General features: G+C 34.3%; 1 protein-coding gene across 3 annotated transcripts in view; it reads right to left on the reverse strand.

The window, feature by feature from the left end:
- CSMD3 (CUB and Sushi multiple domains 3) overlaps window positions 1–18851 on the reverse strand; it is a 1204746-nt gene that overhangs the window by 278942 nt on the left and 906953 nt on the right. For all 3 annotated transcript variants that reach the window (XM_019032923.3, XM_031014090.3, XM_019032924.3), the window contains 3 exons: window positions 15245–15436; window positions 4916–5054; window positions 2018–2205 (listed from right to left, as the gene is read on the reverse strand). In XM_019032923.3, coding sequence (XP_018888468.2) covers window positions 2018–2205; window positions 4916–5054; window positions 15245–15436 — 519 coding nt within the window. The remainder of the gene's footprint in view (window positions 1–2017; window positions 2206–4915; window positions 5055–15244; window positions 15437–18851) is intronic.

Here is an 18851-nt window from a genome sequence, read left to right on the forward strand (position 1 = left end):
TAATAAACTAGAACAACCTAAATGTCTATCAGCAGAAAAATTTATATATTAACTTTGATATAGCCATATGGTGGAGTATCATAAAGGACTTAATAAATTAAAGCTATATGTTTCTAATTTTGATAAATCTCAAAAACAATTTAAGGGGCCAAATCAATTTTCAGAAGGATACATACATAATAAAAATATGAAATTTGTATGAAAATAAGAAATATAAAAATATGTGCAAGCATAAATACATGGAAAAGATAAGTATCAACTTCAGGATTAGGGGAATACTAGCATGAAAAGAGCAGGAATATCTGACAAATGACCTTGAATGCTCATTATGGTTTGCCTACATGGCCAGCTAGCCAGGTCCCCACAAATGGTAAGGGAATTATCTACCAGGTGGTTAGAGTGGTGTTGTGGTCAAGCTCACTCTCTCTAAAAGAGTTTCGAACCCATATTCCCAAGGTCTAAACTTCCCCCAAGCATCTTCTGATACAGAGCAGGTAGCATTTGCAGAAAACCCCAATAAACAGCCAGCACCCCAAACCTCACTGTCTGTGCCAAATGGCCAGTATATTTTCCTACTAACAAGGCCATTTTCCTGCTTTTTCCTGTGAAATGAGAGATTTATGGAGGGATCAAGCTTTCCACTGGAATGAAAACTATACTGTTAATGTCCAGCAGATACCCTTGCCCTGGCATACAGTTCCAAGTGATGACAGAGATATCGGAGGACTCCAATCCTCTGTTTCTTACTGACTTGTGAGTTTCATTTCCCTAAAAACATCTTTCTTACCCATATCATGTGTTGTGAAATTTATCGTGACCTCTTACGATAGCCCTGAAGAGACTAACCCCCGTTCCTATGGCAAATGCAAAAGGAGTTTCCATTGCATATGTAATATTTGATTTTTTAAAGTAAGAATAAAGAGATCTGAAGCAAATATAGCACAGTGTTAATTTTTGTCAAGTTGGCTGATGGATGCTTTGGAGTTCATTACTCTATATAATTTTCCATTATTGAAAATATTAAACAAAAGGTGGTAACAAATCAAAGCATGTGTTTTCAGAAATCAGTTGATAACTTGAGGTGAATTATTAGTATGCCATTCATGGACTCAGTAATTGAAAAATAAATTTAAATTTTACACAACCTAAATCTAAATCTGTTCCTATAGACATAAACTATAAAATTTTAGAAAAATATATTTATAAATATCCATAGGCATTCTAACATAATTCATTTAAACACTAGCAGAAGTATTCTAAAACATTATAACTATTTTTCTTCTCCTTATTATGAATATTGACATATTTAAATATTTGTAGACATTTTCTTAGAGACAGGGTCTTGCTCTCCCAGGCTGGCCTGCAGTGGCATGATCATATCTCACTGCGGCCTTCATCTCCTGGGCTCAAGTGATCCTCCTGCCTCAGCTTCTTGAGTAGCTGGGACTACAGACGTATGACACCCCTCTTGACTAATTAAAACAAAAAAATGTAGAAATCTGCTCTCACTATGTTTCTTAGGCTGGTCTCAAATTTCTGGGCTCAAGTAATCCTCCCAAGTGGCCTCCCAAAAGTGCTAGGATTACAGGCATGAGTGATGGCACCCAGCTTACATATTTTCTGAAATACAGTTATCATCTACATTGTTCCCTTTATCACTGAAAGTGTTCTTCAAATTAAGGTATTTGACTGAAACTTCAGCTTCTACAAAATGAGGTTTTTTTTGTATTTTTTATTTTTTAATGTTGTGTGGCTCCAGCCAACTCCTCCAATATACTAATTGTTAATTTGTTTGCCTGATACCTTTCCTTTGGTAGTAATTAGGGAAATGCTAATTTCCTTCTCACTAATAAGAAAATTCTACAGTGAGAATGCTTTTATGAGATGAACTGTACATAATCTGCATTTAAAAATACACATAAAAATAACCACTAACAATGGGCCATACCAAATTATTCTCCTGTATAAAATATCTATAATTTAAATCATGATACTAACATGGAATGTTCATATTTACCTTTGTATTCTAGATGAAATCCAGTGTAACTAACAGATCCATCACTCCGAAAAGCCAAATGCATTGTATTTGAGCTGCTTTCTATTCTCTCTGGTAACTTGCTGTCTTGAAAACTTCCAATCAGTGGGCTATTACTGTCTGGTCCATCATAGATATAGAGGAAGTCATAGTTTGGTTCTATGCTAAAACTAAAAAAAAAAGGAAAGAACAAAAGAAAGAAAGAAAGAGAAGTAGGATAATTATTATTAGGCTGTTAACCATAATAGTTATATAATCAAACATTAATTCAGTGCTTAAAAATAATAAAAGACGCTGTCAAAATAAGCTAATATAAAAAATCACCTGGCAACAACATATTTAATATAAATATCAAATAAGCAGGGGAAAAAGAAAAAAACTTGATATTTTTACATATTTTTTAAGTTGACGTTGTATGCAGAGGAAATATAAGTGATTGTAAGACAAAGAGTTTAGTTGATGAAAAGATACAGGATTTGGAGTCAGAGAATGCAAGTTCAAGCCTTGTTTCTGCCCTTATTAGTGACATATTCTTATGCAAGTTACTTTATGTGGAGGATAATATGTATTTTTAAAACTTTTTCATCCATATATTTTGCATCATGAAAACACAAACTACTTTTTTCTTCATCAATAGTACTCCTAAAAATTTAACTCTACAATCAGATATGGACAAAAGCTGAAATCAAAAGTTGAAATATATTATTTACATTTAAATAACTCAGATGAAGCTTTGCACATTGTATTAGGCATTCTTTTTCCTGAAAGTAAATATATTTTCTTCTTTTAAAACCTAATGTAGGAGATATCAAACCAATACATTATCAGAATTAGGTAATGAGAAAAAGGATATTTTAGCATGTAAATGATTCAAATCAGTTGTGTTAATATTGCAAGATTTGCATAATAAACTTGCATTAACAACCTTCAAAAGTATAACAATTGTCCCACAATGATCATGGAACTCATATATTTAGAAGACAGGAGACATGCAATCAATTTCTGTATTTCCTAACTCATACTGTGGTAGAGAAATATGGGGTAAAGGATAGATTCATTTATGTCAGCAAGAAAAGTCAACCAGTTTATGACATAAAATGAAACCAGTAAAACTTGCCATTGTTAAACATCCATCAGTATAAAAACTATTTTGGCAAGTTTTATCATATTTGCCTGCATCTAAACAAGAGATTTGTTACGTGAAAGGCATTATTTCCGAACCCAAAGAATTTATAGAAGTTAACGTTCCACAATCTCACCCTTTACATATGCATGTACAAGAAAGAAGAGTCCAGCTGCTCAGTTTACTTGTGCATAAGCAGTGGTAAAGAAAGAATGGGATAGTGCAGAGGTTCCAAGACTTTTCTTATATATGGGCCCCTCTAACGTGAGAAAATTGGGAGATCATCACACTATTATATTTTGTTTTAATTTATTCAGTAGCTTCAACATTTAGTTCAATTAACTTATCCTGAAATTTTTCAGTGGATCTGAGGCCTGTATTTGGTAACTGTTGGTATAATAATATAGCAGAAGTCAGAAGATTAAACTTTATTTCATTACTTATTACCCTTGTTCTGAGATAAAACACAACTTCTGAATTTCATCTCTTCCAACATTAAACTTTGATGGTAATTACAACTTCCTTTTCTATCTCTGTTGGGAGAATCACTAGAAACAAGAGCTTTGTAAATGACACAGTAGTATTTATTATGCACGGAAGGCTGAAAGCTTATTTAACAATGGAACACAGTACATTTCTTTTTAATTTATAGTTTGGGACTAAATCAATACTTCAAGTATTGTAACTTCTTTGAAAATGAAATTAAAACAAAAATATTCCTTCTAAGGAAATTTTAGAGTCTTAGTTATTACGTTTTTTTCTGAAAAACTGAGAAAACAGTGCATGCTAATATTACCTTATGTTTTACAAGGTACTTTAATAAATATTAACTCATCTTGCCAATAGTCCTGTTGTATAAGGAAGAGATTATGCTTTTCATTTTACCAATATGTACGTTAAGGCTCTTTAAAGTCAGTGGTCTACCTAAGGTCACATAATAAATGATAGAGCTGGAAATCAAATTTAGGTCATGCACTTCATGTAATATGTCCTTCTACCCTCAAGTTATCAACTAGAATAATTTTATATGTAAACTAAGCCCTGTATCATCCATTTTGATATTTCTAATGTCCACATTGATGTTTCCTCAATTGAGAAAATGGGGATAGTAATAGTACTTAGCTTGAGAATTTGTCTTACAACAGGATCCTGGCATAAAACTAAAATTATCATTGTTGTTGCTTTGGTATTACTAATTAGCAATGTACCACTACAAATCACAAAAATAAAATTTTATTTATTTACAATTATGCTAAATTTTTATGAGTTCAAATTATCTTTACTTAGGAAAAACAAACTGGCCTCAGTATGTTAGAAAATATTGGATATTTAAGCTTAACATTTCACATAAAAACTAAGGAGCTTTAACATACTGGTGGCAGAAAAAGGAATTGTGTTACTAGAGTCAACATAACTGATTACATCAACCTTAGATAATAAAGGTTGGGGACTTTTCTACTTGGAAAATCACTGAGTTGCTATTACCTAACACTTCCAATGAAATCTTCAGGGAAAGAGGCTGGGTTTTGTGATGCCAGCTGTTAGCTTCATGCGGGAAAATGGAGGCTCACTCAAATACATAACTTGCCCAAGGTAACACAAATGACAGTGGCAAAGCTGAACAAGTATTAGCACTGGGATAAGTAAAAAATAACAAAAAGTGCTATATACAGAAATAGGAATTAGTCTAGCACAAATGCTAAAGCAAAATGGCCAAACAATATATTTTTTTAATGTGGAAATATATAAGAACTCACCTGATGAACGCCAAGGAGATAACATAGTCTGCATTGACGGTGATAGTCCAGTCACAGTCTCTGCTATGCGGATATGGATGAGGGAAGTTTGGTGAAAGAATAAAGCCTGAAGATCCTGTTAAATTGCCTCCACAGGGTGCTTTAATTTAAACAAACAAATAAAATCTCTTTAAACATTAATACAATTTATTAGCTATCAATATTTTTGAAATCACGTCTCTAAAAGAGCTTATGAGGCTTTGTACAGACCTGAATTTTATAGTACTTGATGCTTGGATACAGCATTATGTTTCAAGAAAGACCATTAAAATATTGAATACATGTATACATACATGGATACATAAAATTTAGCTGCTTTATTGGCTTCAAGAGACCAAAAAGAATGCATATATACTTTTCTGTCTTTCTATTATTATTTTGTTTCATGTCAAAAGAAAAGCATTAAAAAAGTGATAAAGATGATTTTCCTCTGGTTACCAGAAAAAATCAGATCAAAGCAAAACAAAACCTCTAATAATAAATAGAAAAATAAGACATGAGACATATAGCTTATTTTCATGTCTCTCCTGGCACCTTTATTTAGTACAGTTATTACAGTTTCAAACAAAGGTTTCCATAACACTTAAATGGAGAGCTTCAAAAAATTGTCAGTGAAACTCAGAGAATAGATTCTTTAGGGGATTACTGTTGAAGTTTGCTAAACAGAGTTTGTGTTCAAGAAATTATACATTACACAGAAATTGACATCTTCAAAAAAATAGAGAAATGAAGAAAGATATGGAAGTCTTCGTGGTGGGATGGGAGAGTGGGAAATACAAATAAATACACACACCCAAGTGAGGGACATTAAGATTAGGAATCTCACGTTCTCACAATGTCTCCTACACATAATCAGTACATCAGCATTCTTCTCTCACCTTGGTTTCGAAATTGTAGTTTTCTGAGATAAATATGAGCATTCAGTTATAAGGGAAATTAAATTTTTTTGACCTATAAAACTGGTTTTGTAAGGAAGAGAATTTTGATTCTGGCAACATTTCAGCATTTCTGTTCTTTGCATGAGTTGAGATATGTAATATCATCACTACGGTTTGGTAATTTTTCCATTGTCTTTTGTCTGGTACTGCCTTCCTCCATGCACCTCTGCTACTCTTGTCTCAGTACCTGAGTCACTCTCAGAAAATTGTCTCAGCTCTTACTGTATTGAGAATATCTAGTTGCTCAGACTTAATATATTCACCACTACTTTCCTGTCGCTTATATGTTTTTGTGGTACATTACAAAATGATTAGACATAAACTGCTTCAATGTTCTGTAGTCCTCCATCTCCAAGCTTAAATGCCTCCTGAATATTTCTCTTTACAATCCCCGGATAGAGTCCCTCCTAATCAAGATATCACCGTCAACCTGGTCACATAATCCCTCTCCCTTATCCAAAACACTTTTTCAATTATTTGTCTCCCTTACTTTTCCTGGCTTTCTCCACTTTGTCCACAAACATGCTCAGGTTTCTTTCATCTTAAAAATAAAACAAACTTCCCTATGACCTACTTACTTTCACTTTTTTTAACAGAAAATTATTTACTATAAGGAAACACCCTGCCCCATATAACTTAGATAAGACTCACTTATCATGAGCTAGATAAGTGTCTTTGTCACCCTCTTGTTTATGGCAAGACCAGACACAGACCCTACTAGTTCCAATTCTTTGCTTCTAGCTGAACTGCTGGGCTCACTGATTAATCTGAATAAAATTCTTGTGAAACAAACTTTGATTATGTTTCCCTCCTTATTCTAGGCTCCTGAACTTTGTCCTACTCTCAGCTTTAAGACAGCACAGGATATTTCCTGAGAATAGGTTGGATTCAGAGCACAACATTCTCTCATCTACTATTCAATCAGGCTGCCCTTTCCTCTGACTTCATACCTGGTTCTCTCTAGCTTTGTTTAGCCTTCTCTAAAAAAAGAAAAAATCCTTTTTATCTAACTCCTGAGATAGGTGCAGATCTTACAGCCTTAGTATTCCCTGTTGCAATAGTCCCTTCCCTGCTCCTTGCAATAATCCTGTTTGAATCAAAGTCTCTTCTTACTAAATTCTGATTTTTTTTAATTTGGCATAACTAAGCTTTTTGAAGGGGACATCTACTCTCATTGTCTCTTTCTGCACCCCTGTGCTGTATGTACCTATGGGACAGATTAAGATGACTAACAAGACCAACAAAGCAGAAAACTAAAGTAGGAAAATGTTTCTTATGTTGTTTCTCAAAGAAAAGTGCCAAAGTATTCATCATGAGAAAAATTATCGTAAGGTTTAAGTTATTTTCATTTTAAATTACATTTAGAGAGACACAATAACCTTTCTATTACTTAGAGGGTCTAGATTAGATGTCTTTTTTTTTTTTTTTCAATACAGGGTCTCACTCTGTAGCCCAGGCTGCTGGAGTGCAGTGGCAAGACCACAGCTCACTGCAGCCTTGACCTCCCAGGCTCAGATGATCCTCCCACCTCAGCCTCCCCTGTAACTGGGACTACAGAGGTGCACTGCCACATGCAGCTAATCTTTTTATTTTTGGAGAGACAGAGTTTTGCCATGTTGCCCAGGCTGGTCTTGAACTCCTGAGCTCAAGTGATGGGCCCACCTCAAGCCTCCCAAAGTGCTGGGATTACAGGTGTGAGCCACCATGCTTGGCCTCTAGATGTCTTTATACGTTCCTTTCTACCTCTCATTCTCTTCTCAACCATTGCCCCAATACAAACATTTCTTAGCTTGCTCCCAATACAAACATTTCTTAGCTTATACTTAAGTGACTTCTGCATTTATAATAATAATGAAGACTTTGCTGCCTTTATCTTTCTCTTCATATCTGTAGTCATTCTTAATTGTTGATCTTTATCTTAAATTCACCGTCCTAGTTTCTGGAATCTTAGAAGCTAGTGTTTCTGGGGTTTTCTTCTAGTGTCTTTATACAGACTTCAGTCTTATTATCATACACTTCTTCCTTTATATCTCCTTATAACTTTGGTGATCTCCTAAGTTCCTTACATAGTTCTCTTAATTTCTACTGGTACATTTTTCCTTGCTGACCATATGTAAACTTATGATTTTTATCTTCTAATTTTTATACCCTGATAACACCTTTCCCTATCTCCTCCTACAGATTTCTTGGCTGAACTCTAAACCATATGCCAGAGTGTTTACTGAATATCTCTCTCTGTAGTCTATTGGTACATCAAATACAGAATAGCCTAAATACTCAACCTCAAATTAAATTGGCTTCTTTTCCTAGGTTCCTAAATTGTTAGATGAGCATACCATCCACCTGTAGTCCCAAGCTAGAGGCCTGAGTCTTCTCTTTTTTTCACTGCATCCTTATATCCAATCTATCAAGAAGCCCTGCCAGGACTCCACCCTGTAGCTATTTTCAACCTGTCCTTCTTTTCTTGCCTACTACCAATAGGTCTAACTCCTCTCTTTCTCGAATTATTACAATTGATAATTGAAACGATTATTCCCCATTTTTTTCCTCAGTGAAAACATCTAATCGTACTAGGTAGATGCATAAAATTCTGCAACTGTCTCACATTGTCTAAAATATAATGTCCCAATTCCCATACAGCCTTCATGATCTGACCCATACAGTCTTTCCAGTTTCATCAACCATCAGTGTATACACATAAATTATACTCAAATACTATCATACTGCTTATATTTCCTTGTTCTTCCATGACTTTACTCATTTTGTTTCTTCTTCCTGAAATGTCTGTTTCCCTTCTACATTTATATAACTCTAACTTATGTTTTTAGATTCATCACTGCCTCCAGGAAGTTTTCCTGTAGACCCCAGAATGGGCACTACTTCATCTCTCTCTAAACCATTATGGTATCCATAATAACCTCTGCCAATCTCTGTTGTTTCTCTTATTGTATTTTATTTTAATATTCCACTCAGGTGTCAGTATTCATTACTAATACGTAATATTAACCCTCTGGTATCCATAGTAACCTCTGCCCATCTCGGTCATTTCTCTGACTGTATTTTATTTAATATTCCATTCAGGTGTCAGCACTCATCACTAATATGTAAGCTAGACACTCTGTCTATATTTTATTTATTCCTAGAATTCAGTGCATACTATATATTTCATAACGTTTGTTGAATTGCTAGTGGTTCTTTATATTTGATTATGTAAATAGTGAAGATGACTGTAGAGATGGATGCACAATCTAATTTGTAGCTATGTGTTTTAATAAAAATAGCAACATATTTTACCTTTGGGGCTCTGAAAATAATATGTGAATATGAAAAAAAGTATAATAGCAAATGCGTATACAGGCATACGTTAGGGATATTGCAGTTTCAGTTTCAGACCCCCACAATAAACCAAATATAGCAATAAAGTGAGTCACAAAACCTTTTTGGTTTCCAAGTCCATATAAAAGTTATGTTTACACTATCTTGTAGTCTATTAAGTGCATAACAGCATTGTGTCTAAAAAATGTGCCTAACGTAATTAAAAATACTTTATTGCTAAAAAAATGCTAATGGTCATCTGAGTCTTCAGTGAGTCATGATCCTTTTGCTAGTGGAGGAGGGTCTTGCCTAGATGTTGATGGCTGCTAACTGATCAGGGTGGTGGTTGTTGAAATCTGGGGTAGCTGTGGCATTTTCTTTTCTTTTTTTTTCTTTTTTCTTTTTTTTTTTTTTTTTTTTGAGATGGAGTCTCACTCTGTTGCCTAGGCTGGAGTGCAGTGGCGAGATCTCAGCTGACTGCAAGCTCCGTCTCCCGGGTTCACGCCATTCTCCTTCCTCAGCCTCCTGAGTAGCTGGGACTACAGGCGCCTGCCACCATGCCTGGCTAATTTTGTTGTATTTTTAGTAGAGACGGGGTTTCACCGTGTTAGCCAGGATGGTCTCGATTTCCTGACCTTGTGATCCGCCCGTCTTGGCCTCCCAAAGTGCTGGGATTACAGACGTGAGCCACCACGCCCGGGGTGGCATTTTCGTAAAATAAGATAATAAAGAAGTCTGCCATAGTACTGTATTTCCGCGTAGCATGTGATGCTATTTGATTGCATTTACCCACAGTAGAACTTCTTGGAGACACTCCTCTCAAATTCTGCCTCTGCTTTTATGAACTAAGTTATGTAATATTTGAAGTTCTTTGTTGTCATTTCAACAATGTTCACAGCATCTTTACCAGAAGTGGATTCCATCTTAACAAATCACTTTCTTTTCCCATCCATAAGAAGCAACTCCTCATTCGTTCAAGTTTTATCATGAGATTGTAGCAATCCTGTCCCATATTCAGGCTCCACTTATGATTCTAGTTCTCCTGCTATTTCTACCACATCTGCAGTTTCTTCTTCCACTGAAGTCTTAAACACCCCCTCATCACAGTCATCCATGAGGGTTAGAATCAACTTCTGCCAAACTCCTGATAATATTGATATTTTTACTGCCTCTCATGAATCACAAATGTTCTTAATGGCATCTAAAATGGTAAATTCTTTCCAGAGGTTTTCAATTTACTTTGCTCAGATGCATCAGATAAATCACTGTCTTCGGCAGCTATAGTATTGTGAAATATATTTCTTAAATAAAGCCACTTTAAAATTCAAAATTACTCCTTGATCCATGGGCTGCAAAATGGATGTTGTGTTATTGGCATAAAAACATTAATCTCTTTGCATACCTCCATTAGAGCTTTTGGGTGAACAAAAGCTCATTTGTACATTTTCAACGAGCAGTTGAACAAGCAATGGGTACATTTTCAACGAGCGGTGATATTTTGAAAATCATCTTTTTTTCTGAACAGTAGGTCTGAACAATGGGCTTAAAATATTCAGTAAACCATAGTGTAAACAGATGTGCTGTTATCCAAGCTTAATTGTTCCATTTATAGATCACAGGTATAATTCTTAACAGGCCTAAGATTTTCAGAATGGCAAATGAGCACTGGTTTTATTTTAAAGTCACCAGCTGCATTAGCCCCTATAAGAGAGTCAGCCTGTCCTTTGAAGCTTTGAAGCCAGACATTGATTTCTCCTCTCTAGCAACGAAAGTTCTAGATGACACTATTCCAATAGAATGCTGTTTCATCTACATTGAAAACTGTTTTTAATGTAGCCACTTTCATCAGCGATCTTAGCTAGATCTTCTGGGTAACTGGCTGCAGCTTCTCCTTCAGTACCTACATATTCACATTCCACTTTAATGTTACAGAGATAGCTTCTTTCCTTAAACCTTACAAATCAACCTATGCAAGCTTCAAAGTTTTCTTCTGCAGCTTTTTCACCCATCTATGTCTTTATAGAATTAAAGAGTTAGGGCCTTCCTTTGGATTAGGTTTTGGCTTATGGGAATGTTGTGGCTGGTTTGATCTTCTATTCAGACCACTGATTTGCTTCATATCTGCAACAAAGCTGTTTTGTTTTCTTATCATTCCTGTGTTCACTAGAGTAGAATTTTCAATTTCTGTCAAGAATTTTACTTTTGCATTCAGAACATGGGTAACTATTTGGTGCAAGAGGCCTAGCTATCAGCCTATTTGGGCTTTCAACTGGCCTTCCTCACTAAGCTTCATCATTTCAAGCTTTTAATTTAGAGTGACAGATGTGCAACTCTTCCTTTCACTTGAATGCTCAGAGGTCATTGGTCTAATTTTAATACTGTGTATCAGAGAATAGGTAGGCCCAAGGAAAGAGAGAGACATGGAGGAACAGTCAGTTAGGGGAGCACTCAAAACACACATTTATTGGTTAAGTTCACTGTCCTACATGGGCATTTGTTTGTGGCACCCCAAAACAATTACAATAGTAACATAAAAAATCACTGATCACTCATCACAATAACAATAAAATAGCAATGAAAAAGTTTGAAATATTGTGAGAATTACCAAAATATAATACAGGGACATGAAGTGAGCAGATGCCATTGGAAAAAAAGTCTATTAGGACTTGCTTGGCACGGGGTTGACAAAAACCTTCAATTTGTAAAAAAAACGTAATATCTGTGGCATGCAATAAAGTGAACTGTAATAAAATGAGGTATGCTTATATGTATGTATATATGCAAAAAAGACCAGAATGATAGCAAAATGTTCTTTGTGATTTTTTTCCACTTGGATTATGTGTAATTTTTGAGAGGGTAGGGGAGTAATTTTGTTTCAATTGTCCTTATTTTTAGAAGGAACATTGGTCTTCTTTATTGTTAGAAACGGTATAGAGATGCATACATACATGTAGATGTTATACATGTATATTCCTTATCACAAAAAATTTAAGAAAATTTATTACGTATAGTAAAGTATCTATTATTTAGATATAAGATCCTCTAAAATGATTTTTATTCTATTACTTAAATTATTGTTTTTCTTCTAGAGACAAGGTCTTACTATGTTGCCCAGTCTCATCTCAAACTCCCGGGCTCAAGCAATCCTCCCATCTTAGCCTCCTGAGTAGCTGGGAACACAGGTGTGCATCTATTTAAATTATTTATCAAAGATTTCTCAATATATTTCAATGCTGTGGTTGATTTTGAAAACCTATGAAAGCCAACGAGAAAAGCAGAGACATTATCTGATGTTTGTAAATCCCAAACTCTTAGTGAGTAAAGAAAATTATCTTTAAATATACTCAACTTTAAATAGCATTTAGAAATGCATCTCTATTTTTGCCCATCTAACCATAAAGCATTCAAAATATAAGTCAGGGATTCATGAATTAAGTTTTCAGTAATTTTCTCTGAATGCAGTGTTTTCTGAGGCAGTTATATGGGCATCAACTATTGATAACTATTTTACAATCTTCTTAATTTGTTTCTCAAATTCAATTTTATTTGTGTCTTCTTTCTTTCTCAAAAGCCCACTCACATTAATGTCTTTCCTATTTACCTTCATACTGAATGTTTCTACTTTCCCGGGGGCAATGTCAAAGTAATTTTCACGCTGTCAATTTTGTTGGAATGAATTTTATTAACTCTCTTAAAGATGACGTCCTTCTGTTTGGTACTTGCTATAAGACTGACTGTTTCTATATGCAAGCAAGCAAAACACTTTATGCTCCGGGGTCTGAGACATAGAATTATGGAGTTTCTAAGAAGTTCAGGGTTTAATCTTTGGCATGGTATTTCCAATCATGAAGTTCTTTCTTATCAGTTTTAGAGGTCAAGCATTCTGCAGCCTTAGCAATTTTTCAGACTTTTTTTTTAAGGTTATTTTCTTCCCCAGAGAAGCTCTAATTTATATCTTCTCCTCAAGCTATCTTTTCCTACCAAAAATAATACACAGTATCATTATCTATACAAAAACCTCACACAACCTGCTTAACTTAAGTAAGACTTAGTACTCAGCTTTTTTTTTTTCTAGAATAGGACTTGCTAGCTAAAGCATATTCTTGTCTAAAAATGGAAATTTATAATAGCAGATCTCAGAACTTTTTCATCTTTTGCATCTTGGATTTTAGTGTTATCTAGAATTTTTGTATAAGCCATTTAATATTTTAGGATTTTATGTAAAAACAATTGTCATCAGTTAGCCCTTCTGGTAATTCTAATAAGCAACATCCTTTAGCCAAATCTAAGAATCACAATAAAGCAAGAAGTTCTACAGTAAGATTTTGGTGTTTTATAATTTATTCTTTACATAAATATTCTCTTCATGAGATATGTGGTCAAATTCCAATTAATTAGAATAAGAAGTTTTAATTTAGTTGAAAATTTTTTGGTTAATCGAGTAGTAAACAAACTTGAAAATTTTGAAACAGATACGAAACATTATTTCAATCTCTTTCTTTGCAAACATTTCTTAAAAGTTGTTTCCCCGGATCGTATGAGTGCACTTACAGTAAATATAAATTAATTGATGTTTGTTGATTTAGAATCTTGCAGTGGTACATGAAGAACAATATGGGTGTGAATAGAAATAGTGTAATGGGAGATATAGCTAAATCTGAACCGTTCAAGTGATGCCATTATTTCATGCTTTATAAAAGGGTCTCTAATAAATTTACTTCTTTGTCATTTGTCTTATTTTTTACAGCAGAGATCTAGAACTGTCCGTCTACTGCCTGGCTGGTTTGGGCCTTTTTATGTTGTTTGGTGCATTTAGTGTTTTCTTAAATCCAACTTTATAAAATAGAGAAAATGTGTTGTAAAACTTTTTTTTTTATTATTTCACTGAAAAGTAAGTTCATAGGAACAGATAACTTTTCTGTCTTGTTTTATTGCTAATTTTCCACTGTTTAGAACAGTGCCTGAGACACAGTTAATGACTAATGAATTTGATTTTGTAATTTTGTGTGGGAGTTACAAGATGGGGTAAAATAAATCTGAATAATTGATTGAGTTTGTTCACTTCTAACTGAAGAACTAACACTCTTTTCCTATTTCCATGGGACTTTCAAAATAAGTCACTGTGAAGTTTATGGGTTAGGTGTAAGTGAACAAAAATAAGATTCTCCCTCTAAAACATGATACATTTGCATGTACCAAATGCTGTAAGAAACACAATGATGAACAAGATATGGAATCTTCACCCAAGTTGCTTACAGTGTGGTAAGAGAGAGTATGCAAATCAATAAAATTTTCAGTAGAGAAAACATAGTTTGTTCAAAATGTGTCGTAAATTCAAGATGACACAAATACTAAAGCACCTGAACAGAACAAAAAAGTTTAAGATTAAACTAGTTTAATGATATAGCACATTTTCTAACTATTTTTATTTCAAAAGTGGGACATTCCTCTACGTCTTTCTCAGACCAAATCATAATTTGTATTTTAATTTTCTAGAGTCTAACTTGGAGATTCAATAACAGAGCACGGAGACAAAAGACAGCTGGAAGTATGATCCAGGCGCTACAGCTTCTTAGATCTTCCAAATAAAAACCAATATTCCTTTGGATTACATGAATTAAATGGAAAGACAAAGCTTGGAAATTCTGACATAGATTCTGACAATATTTTCTTTCTTAAATGAAATAACCATTTTAGAGACAAGATCAATATGACCCATTTTAATATGGAGTCTGAATCCACTCTTTAAGCAATGGATAACTATGGCTACATAGTAAATAAATTTTCCAAGAGCTTTGGTTCATAACTGTTTTAGAATCTTAGAAGCATTGAAAAAATTAATGAAATCATCAGCCTTTACCCCATGGAAAAATAATAATCATTTTACAATTTTGTACATTCTGGGGAGGTTAATAATCCTCTGAAATCTTAGACTCTCATATAGAATCTATTCTAGAATATGGTTCTTAAGAACAATACCAGTTTTTAACCATTGTTTTATGTTTATATAAAATTTTAATTGTTCTTTAATTCATACCTATACAGACTGGTGGGCTGGGCTGCCAGAAGTACCGATTTTCTACCTGAATGCAGGTTATTCTTTCCTCTCCTTGAAGTTCATATCCTGGGTCACATTGAAAAACAACAGTGTCCCCAGGTTCTCTTCCATCCCCATTTCGAGTCCCATTCATGGGGACCCCTGGGTCACGACACGCAGTGGCAACAGAACCTATCAAAAGACAGAGACAAAATTTTAGTTTTGATAACTACCAAAATCAATTTCATATATCCCTGTGTTTTAGAAAATTAATTTTTAAAATTTTTGGGTCAATTTTTAAATGCTATACAATAAACACTTCCTCTATATTTTAAATAATTTATGTGCTAACTTATTTGAAAAAGTGGCATAGTATTTTAGTTACCAAATACTAGATTTACTCAACATTATTAAATGTATCGTGAAAGACACTGAAGAGTATGAAAAGAAAGCTTCATACTGGGAAAATACATTTGTTAGGAACATATTCACAGAGGACTTGTAGCTAGAATATATAAAGAACTCTCAAAACTCAAAAAAAGGAAGAAAATTAGCAATCAATCCAGTTACAAAATGAGCAAAGACATTTTAATGAAAATGATATCAGAAAACACATGAAAAGATGTTGAACATCACTAACTGAGAAATGCAAATTAAAACCACAATGAGATACTACTACATACATTTCAAATTGGCTCAGTTTTTTAAAAAATATATGATAACAATAAATGCTGGTAATTATGGAGAAAATGGGATCATTCATGCATTGCTGGTGGGAATGTAAAGTGGTAAAAACACTCTGGAAAGGATTATGGCACTTTCTTACGAAATTAACCATTCACTTACTATATACCACAGCAATTGCACTCTTGAACATTTATCCAAAAGAAAATAAAACTTATATTCACATGAAAGCCTGCACACAGATATTCATAACAACTTTATCCATAATTGCTAATAACTAGGAACAACCCAAATGTCATTCAACAGGTAAATGTTTAAACAATGGTAAATCCATGCAATGGAATATTACTCAGTAATAAAAAAGAATGATTCATATATATGACTTGGATGAATTTCAAGGAAATTGTGCTAAGTGAAAACAATACAATATCAAAATATTATATACTGTTTAATTCTTTTATATAACATTCTTGAAGTGGCAACATTTTAAAATTAGAGGCCAGGCATAGTGGCTCACACCTGCAATCCCAGCACTTTGGGACATCAAGGCAAGAGGATTTCTAAATCCCAGGAGTTTGAGACCAGCCTGGGCAACTAAGTGAGACTCTGTCTCTAGAAAAAATTAAAAAAAAAAAAATTAGCCCAGCATGGTGGTGCGTGCCTGCAGTCCCAGCTACTTGAGAGGCTGAGTTGAGAGGACAGCTTGAGCCTAGGAGGTCAAGGCTACAGTGAGCCATGACTGTCCGTCTGCACTAAATTTATAAGTGAATTTGTTTTGTAATATCCATCAGTGTTTCTCAGCAGAGCACTAAATGGAGCATCATGCATCAAAGAATCTGAGGAATTATAGTCTTCCACTATGGATAGAGATCTTTTATAAAAAATGTTGTGTGTGTGTGTGTGTGTGTGTGTGAGAGAGAGAGAGAGAGAGAAACTTACTCATTACATTTTTCTTGATTTGCTCTGGAATGGTTTCTACCCAAACTAAAATTGATATATTGTATTAGTCTGTTAACACACTGCTATAAATAACTACCTGGGAATGGGTAATTTATGAAGAAAAGAGGTTTAGTTGACTCACAGTTCTGTAGGCTTAGTAGGAAGCATGGCTAGGAGGCCTCAGGAAACTTAAAATCATGGCAGAAGGCAAAGGGGAGGCAACTACATCTTACCATGGCAGAGAAGGAGAGAGAGAGTGAAGGGGAAAGTGCCACACACTTTCAAATAACCAGATCTCATGAGAACACACTTTCTATCAAGAGAAGAGCAAGGGAGAAGTCCGCTCCTGTGATTCAATCACCTCCCACCAAGCCCCTCCACTGACATGTGGGGATTACAATTAGAGATGAGATTTGGGTGGTGACACAGATTACAATTAGAGATGGGATTTGGGTGGTGACACAGATTACAATTAGAGACGGGATTTGGGTGGTGACACAGAGCCAAACCATATCACCTATGGATTGGTTTTATAAGTGGAGAGTGATGTTCGACTAATAAAACACATCTTTGTTTTATTAGATTTTAAGCCTGCCATTCATGCCTCCTTTTCCCTAACATAAATATGCAAAGTAAGCAGAAATTCCAACAAAGATAAAGGGTCTTAACAACCTTGTTGTCTCACCCGTAATAATATCATAAAAGGAACATACTTGAAAGTGAATAATAGGCTTATATGTTATAACATCAAAATATAATTCGAGTTTGACCTGTAAAATCCCATGAAACTGTCAATAAAAGATTACTTCCCTTCCTTGTTTTCTTTGCCTCAAAAGTGCTGGCCAATTTCATTTTGGTTAGTCTAGGAATTATCCAGTGACCAGACTGTTACACAGATGTAGACTGTACTCCTTAAATTAGCTTAACACTCATTAGAAATAATAATAGTCACACAGAAAAAGTATACAAATAGAAGCATATGTCAATAGCTAATAATGCTAATATGTAATACTTGTTGAGCACTTTCTACATTTAAAACACCATGCTATGAGCTGCCTCTCGATTCACAGGAAGTCTGAGTGCTATTATTATCCATATTTTTCCATTGAGAAAATTGAGGCTTAAAAAGGCTAAGGTGCTTTCCCAACATCATACAATTACTTAGGGACAGTTAAAGAACAAATGCAGGTATAAGACCATATCCAAGGGACATTTTTGAAATAAAAGTCATAAAGCCTTTGTAATAAAATGTGCTTAAGTGTTGAATAGAGTGTAAAACTCAACGATACGATTATTTAAATGGAAGTCTCTGAAACATGCTATTAATCTTTAAGTGTCATTTTAAAATCAGACGAGCAGTTATCCACCTATTATTTTCACTAAAGTAGTCCAAAAACCTACATATTTATAACATCTTAAATGTATTAATTTCTTTAAAAATATTTGCACAGATATCAACATTAAAGCCTTATTAAATAGGGTTCTATTGTTATATATCAAATTGAATAAAGACCAGGTAAGAAACAGAAACTTTAAAAAGGCAATTAATTCAGAATAGAGACCAATAAAATAATGATAATAGCAATAATTACTCTCTGTATTTAGAGCACATAGCATGCAAAGCACTTGACTAGCAGCTCAGTTTACACTCTTAAGCTAAAACACAGAATCCTTACAAAGTGGTATTTTCATCCCCATTTTTAAATGGGTAAAATGAAATCTTAAGATCTCAGAGGTCTTAAATGCATGTTCTTAGCAGAGCTGGAATTTGAACTCAACCAGCAGGGCTCTTAACCATTATAGTGTGTTGTCTCAGCACAAACCTATCCCATTACCAGAAATAACATAAAGCCATATCCTACTAGTGGAACTCTGACAGCTGTCTATTGATGAAAGAATTGACCAAAAAAAATTCGACCAATTTGAAATGGAAAGGCAAGAAATATTGAACAATTTGTATCCCTTTATTACACACAAAAATATG

This window comes from Gorilla gorilla, chromosome 7 (genome assembly GCF_029281585.2).
Source record: "Gorilla gorilla gorilla isolate KB3781 chromosome 7, NHGRI_mGorGor1-v2.1_pri, whole genome shotgun sequence".
In the NCBI taxonomy this organism is placed as follows: domain Eukaryota; kingdom Metazoa; phylum Chordata; class Mammalia; order Primates; family Hominidae; genus Gorilla; species Gorilla gorilla.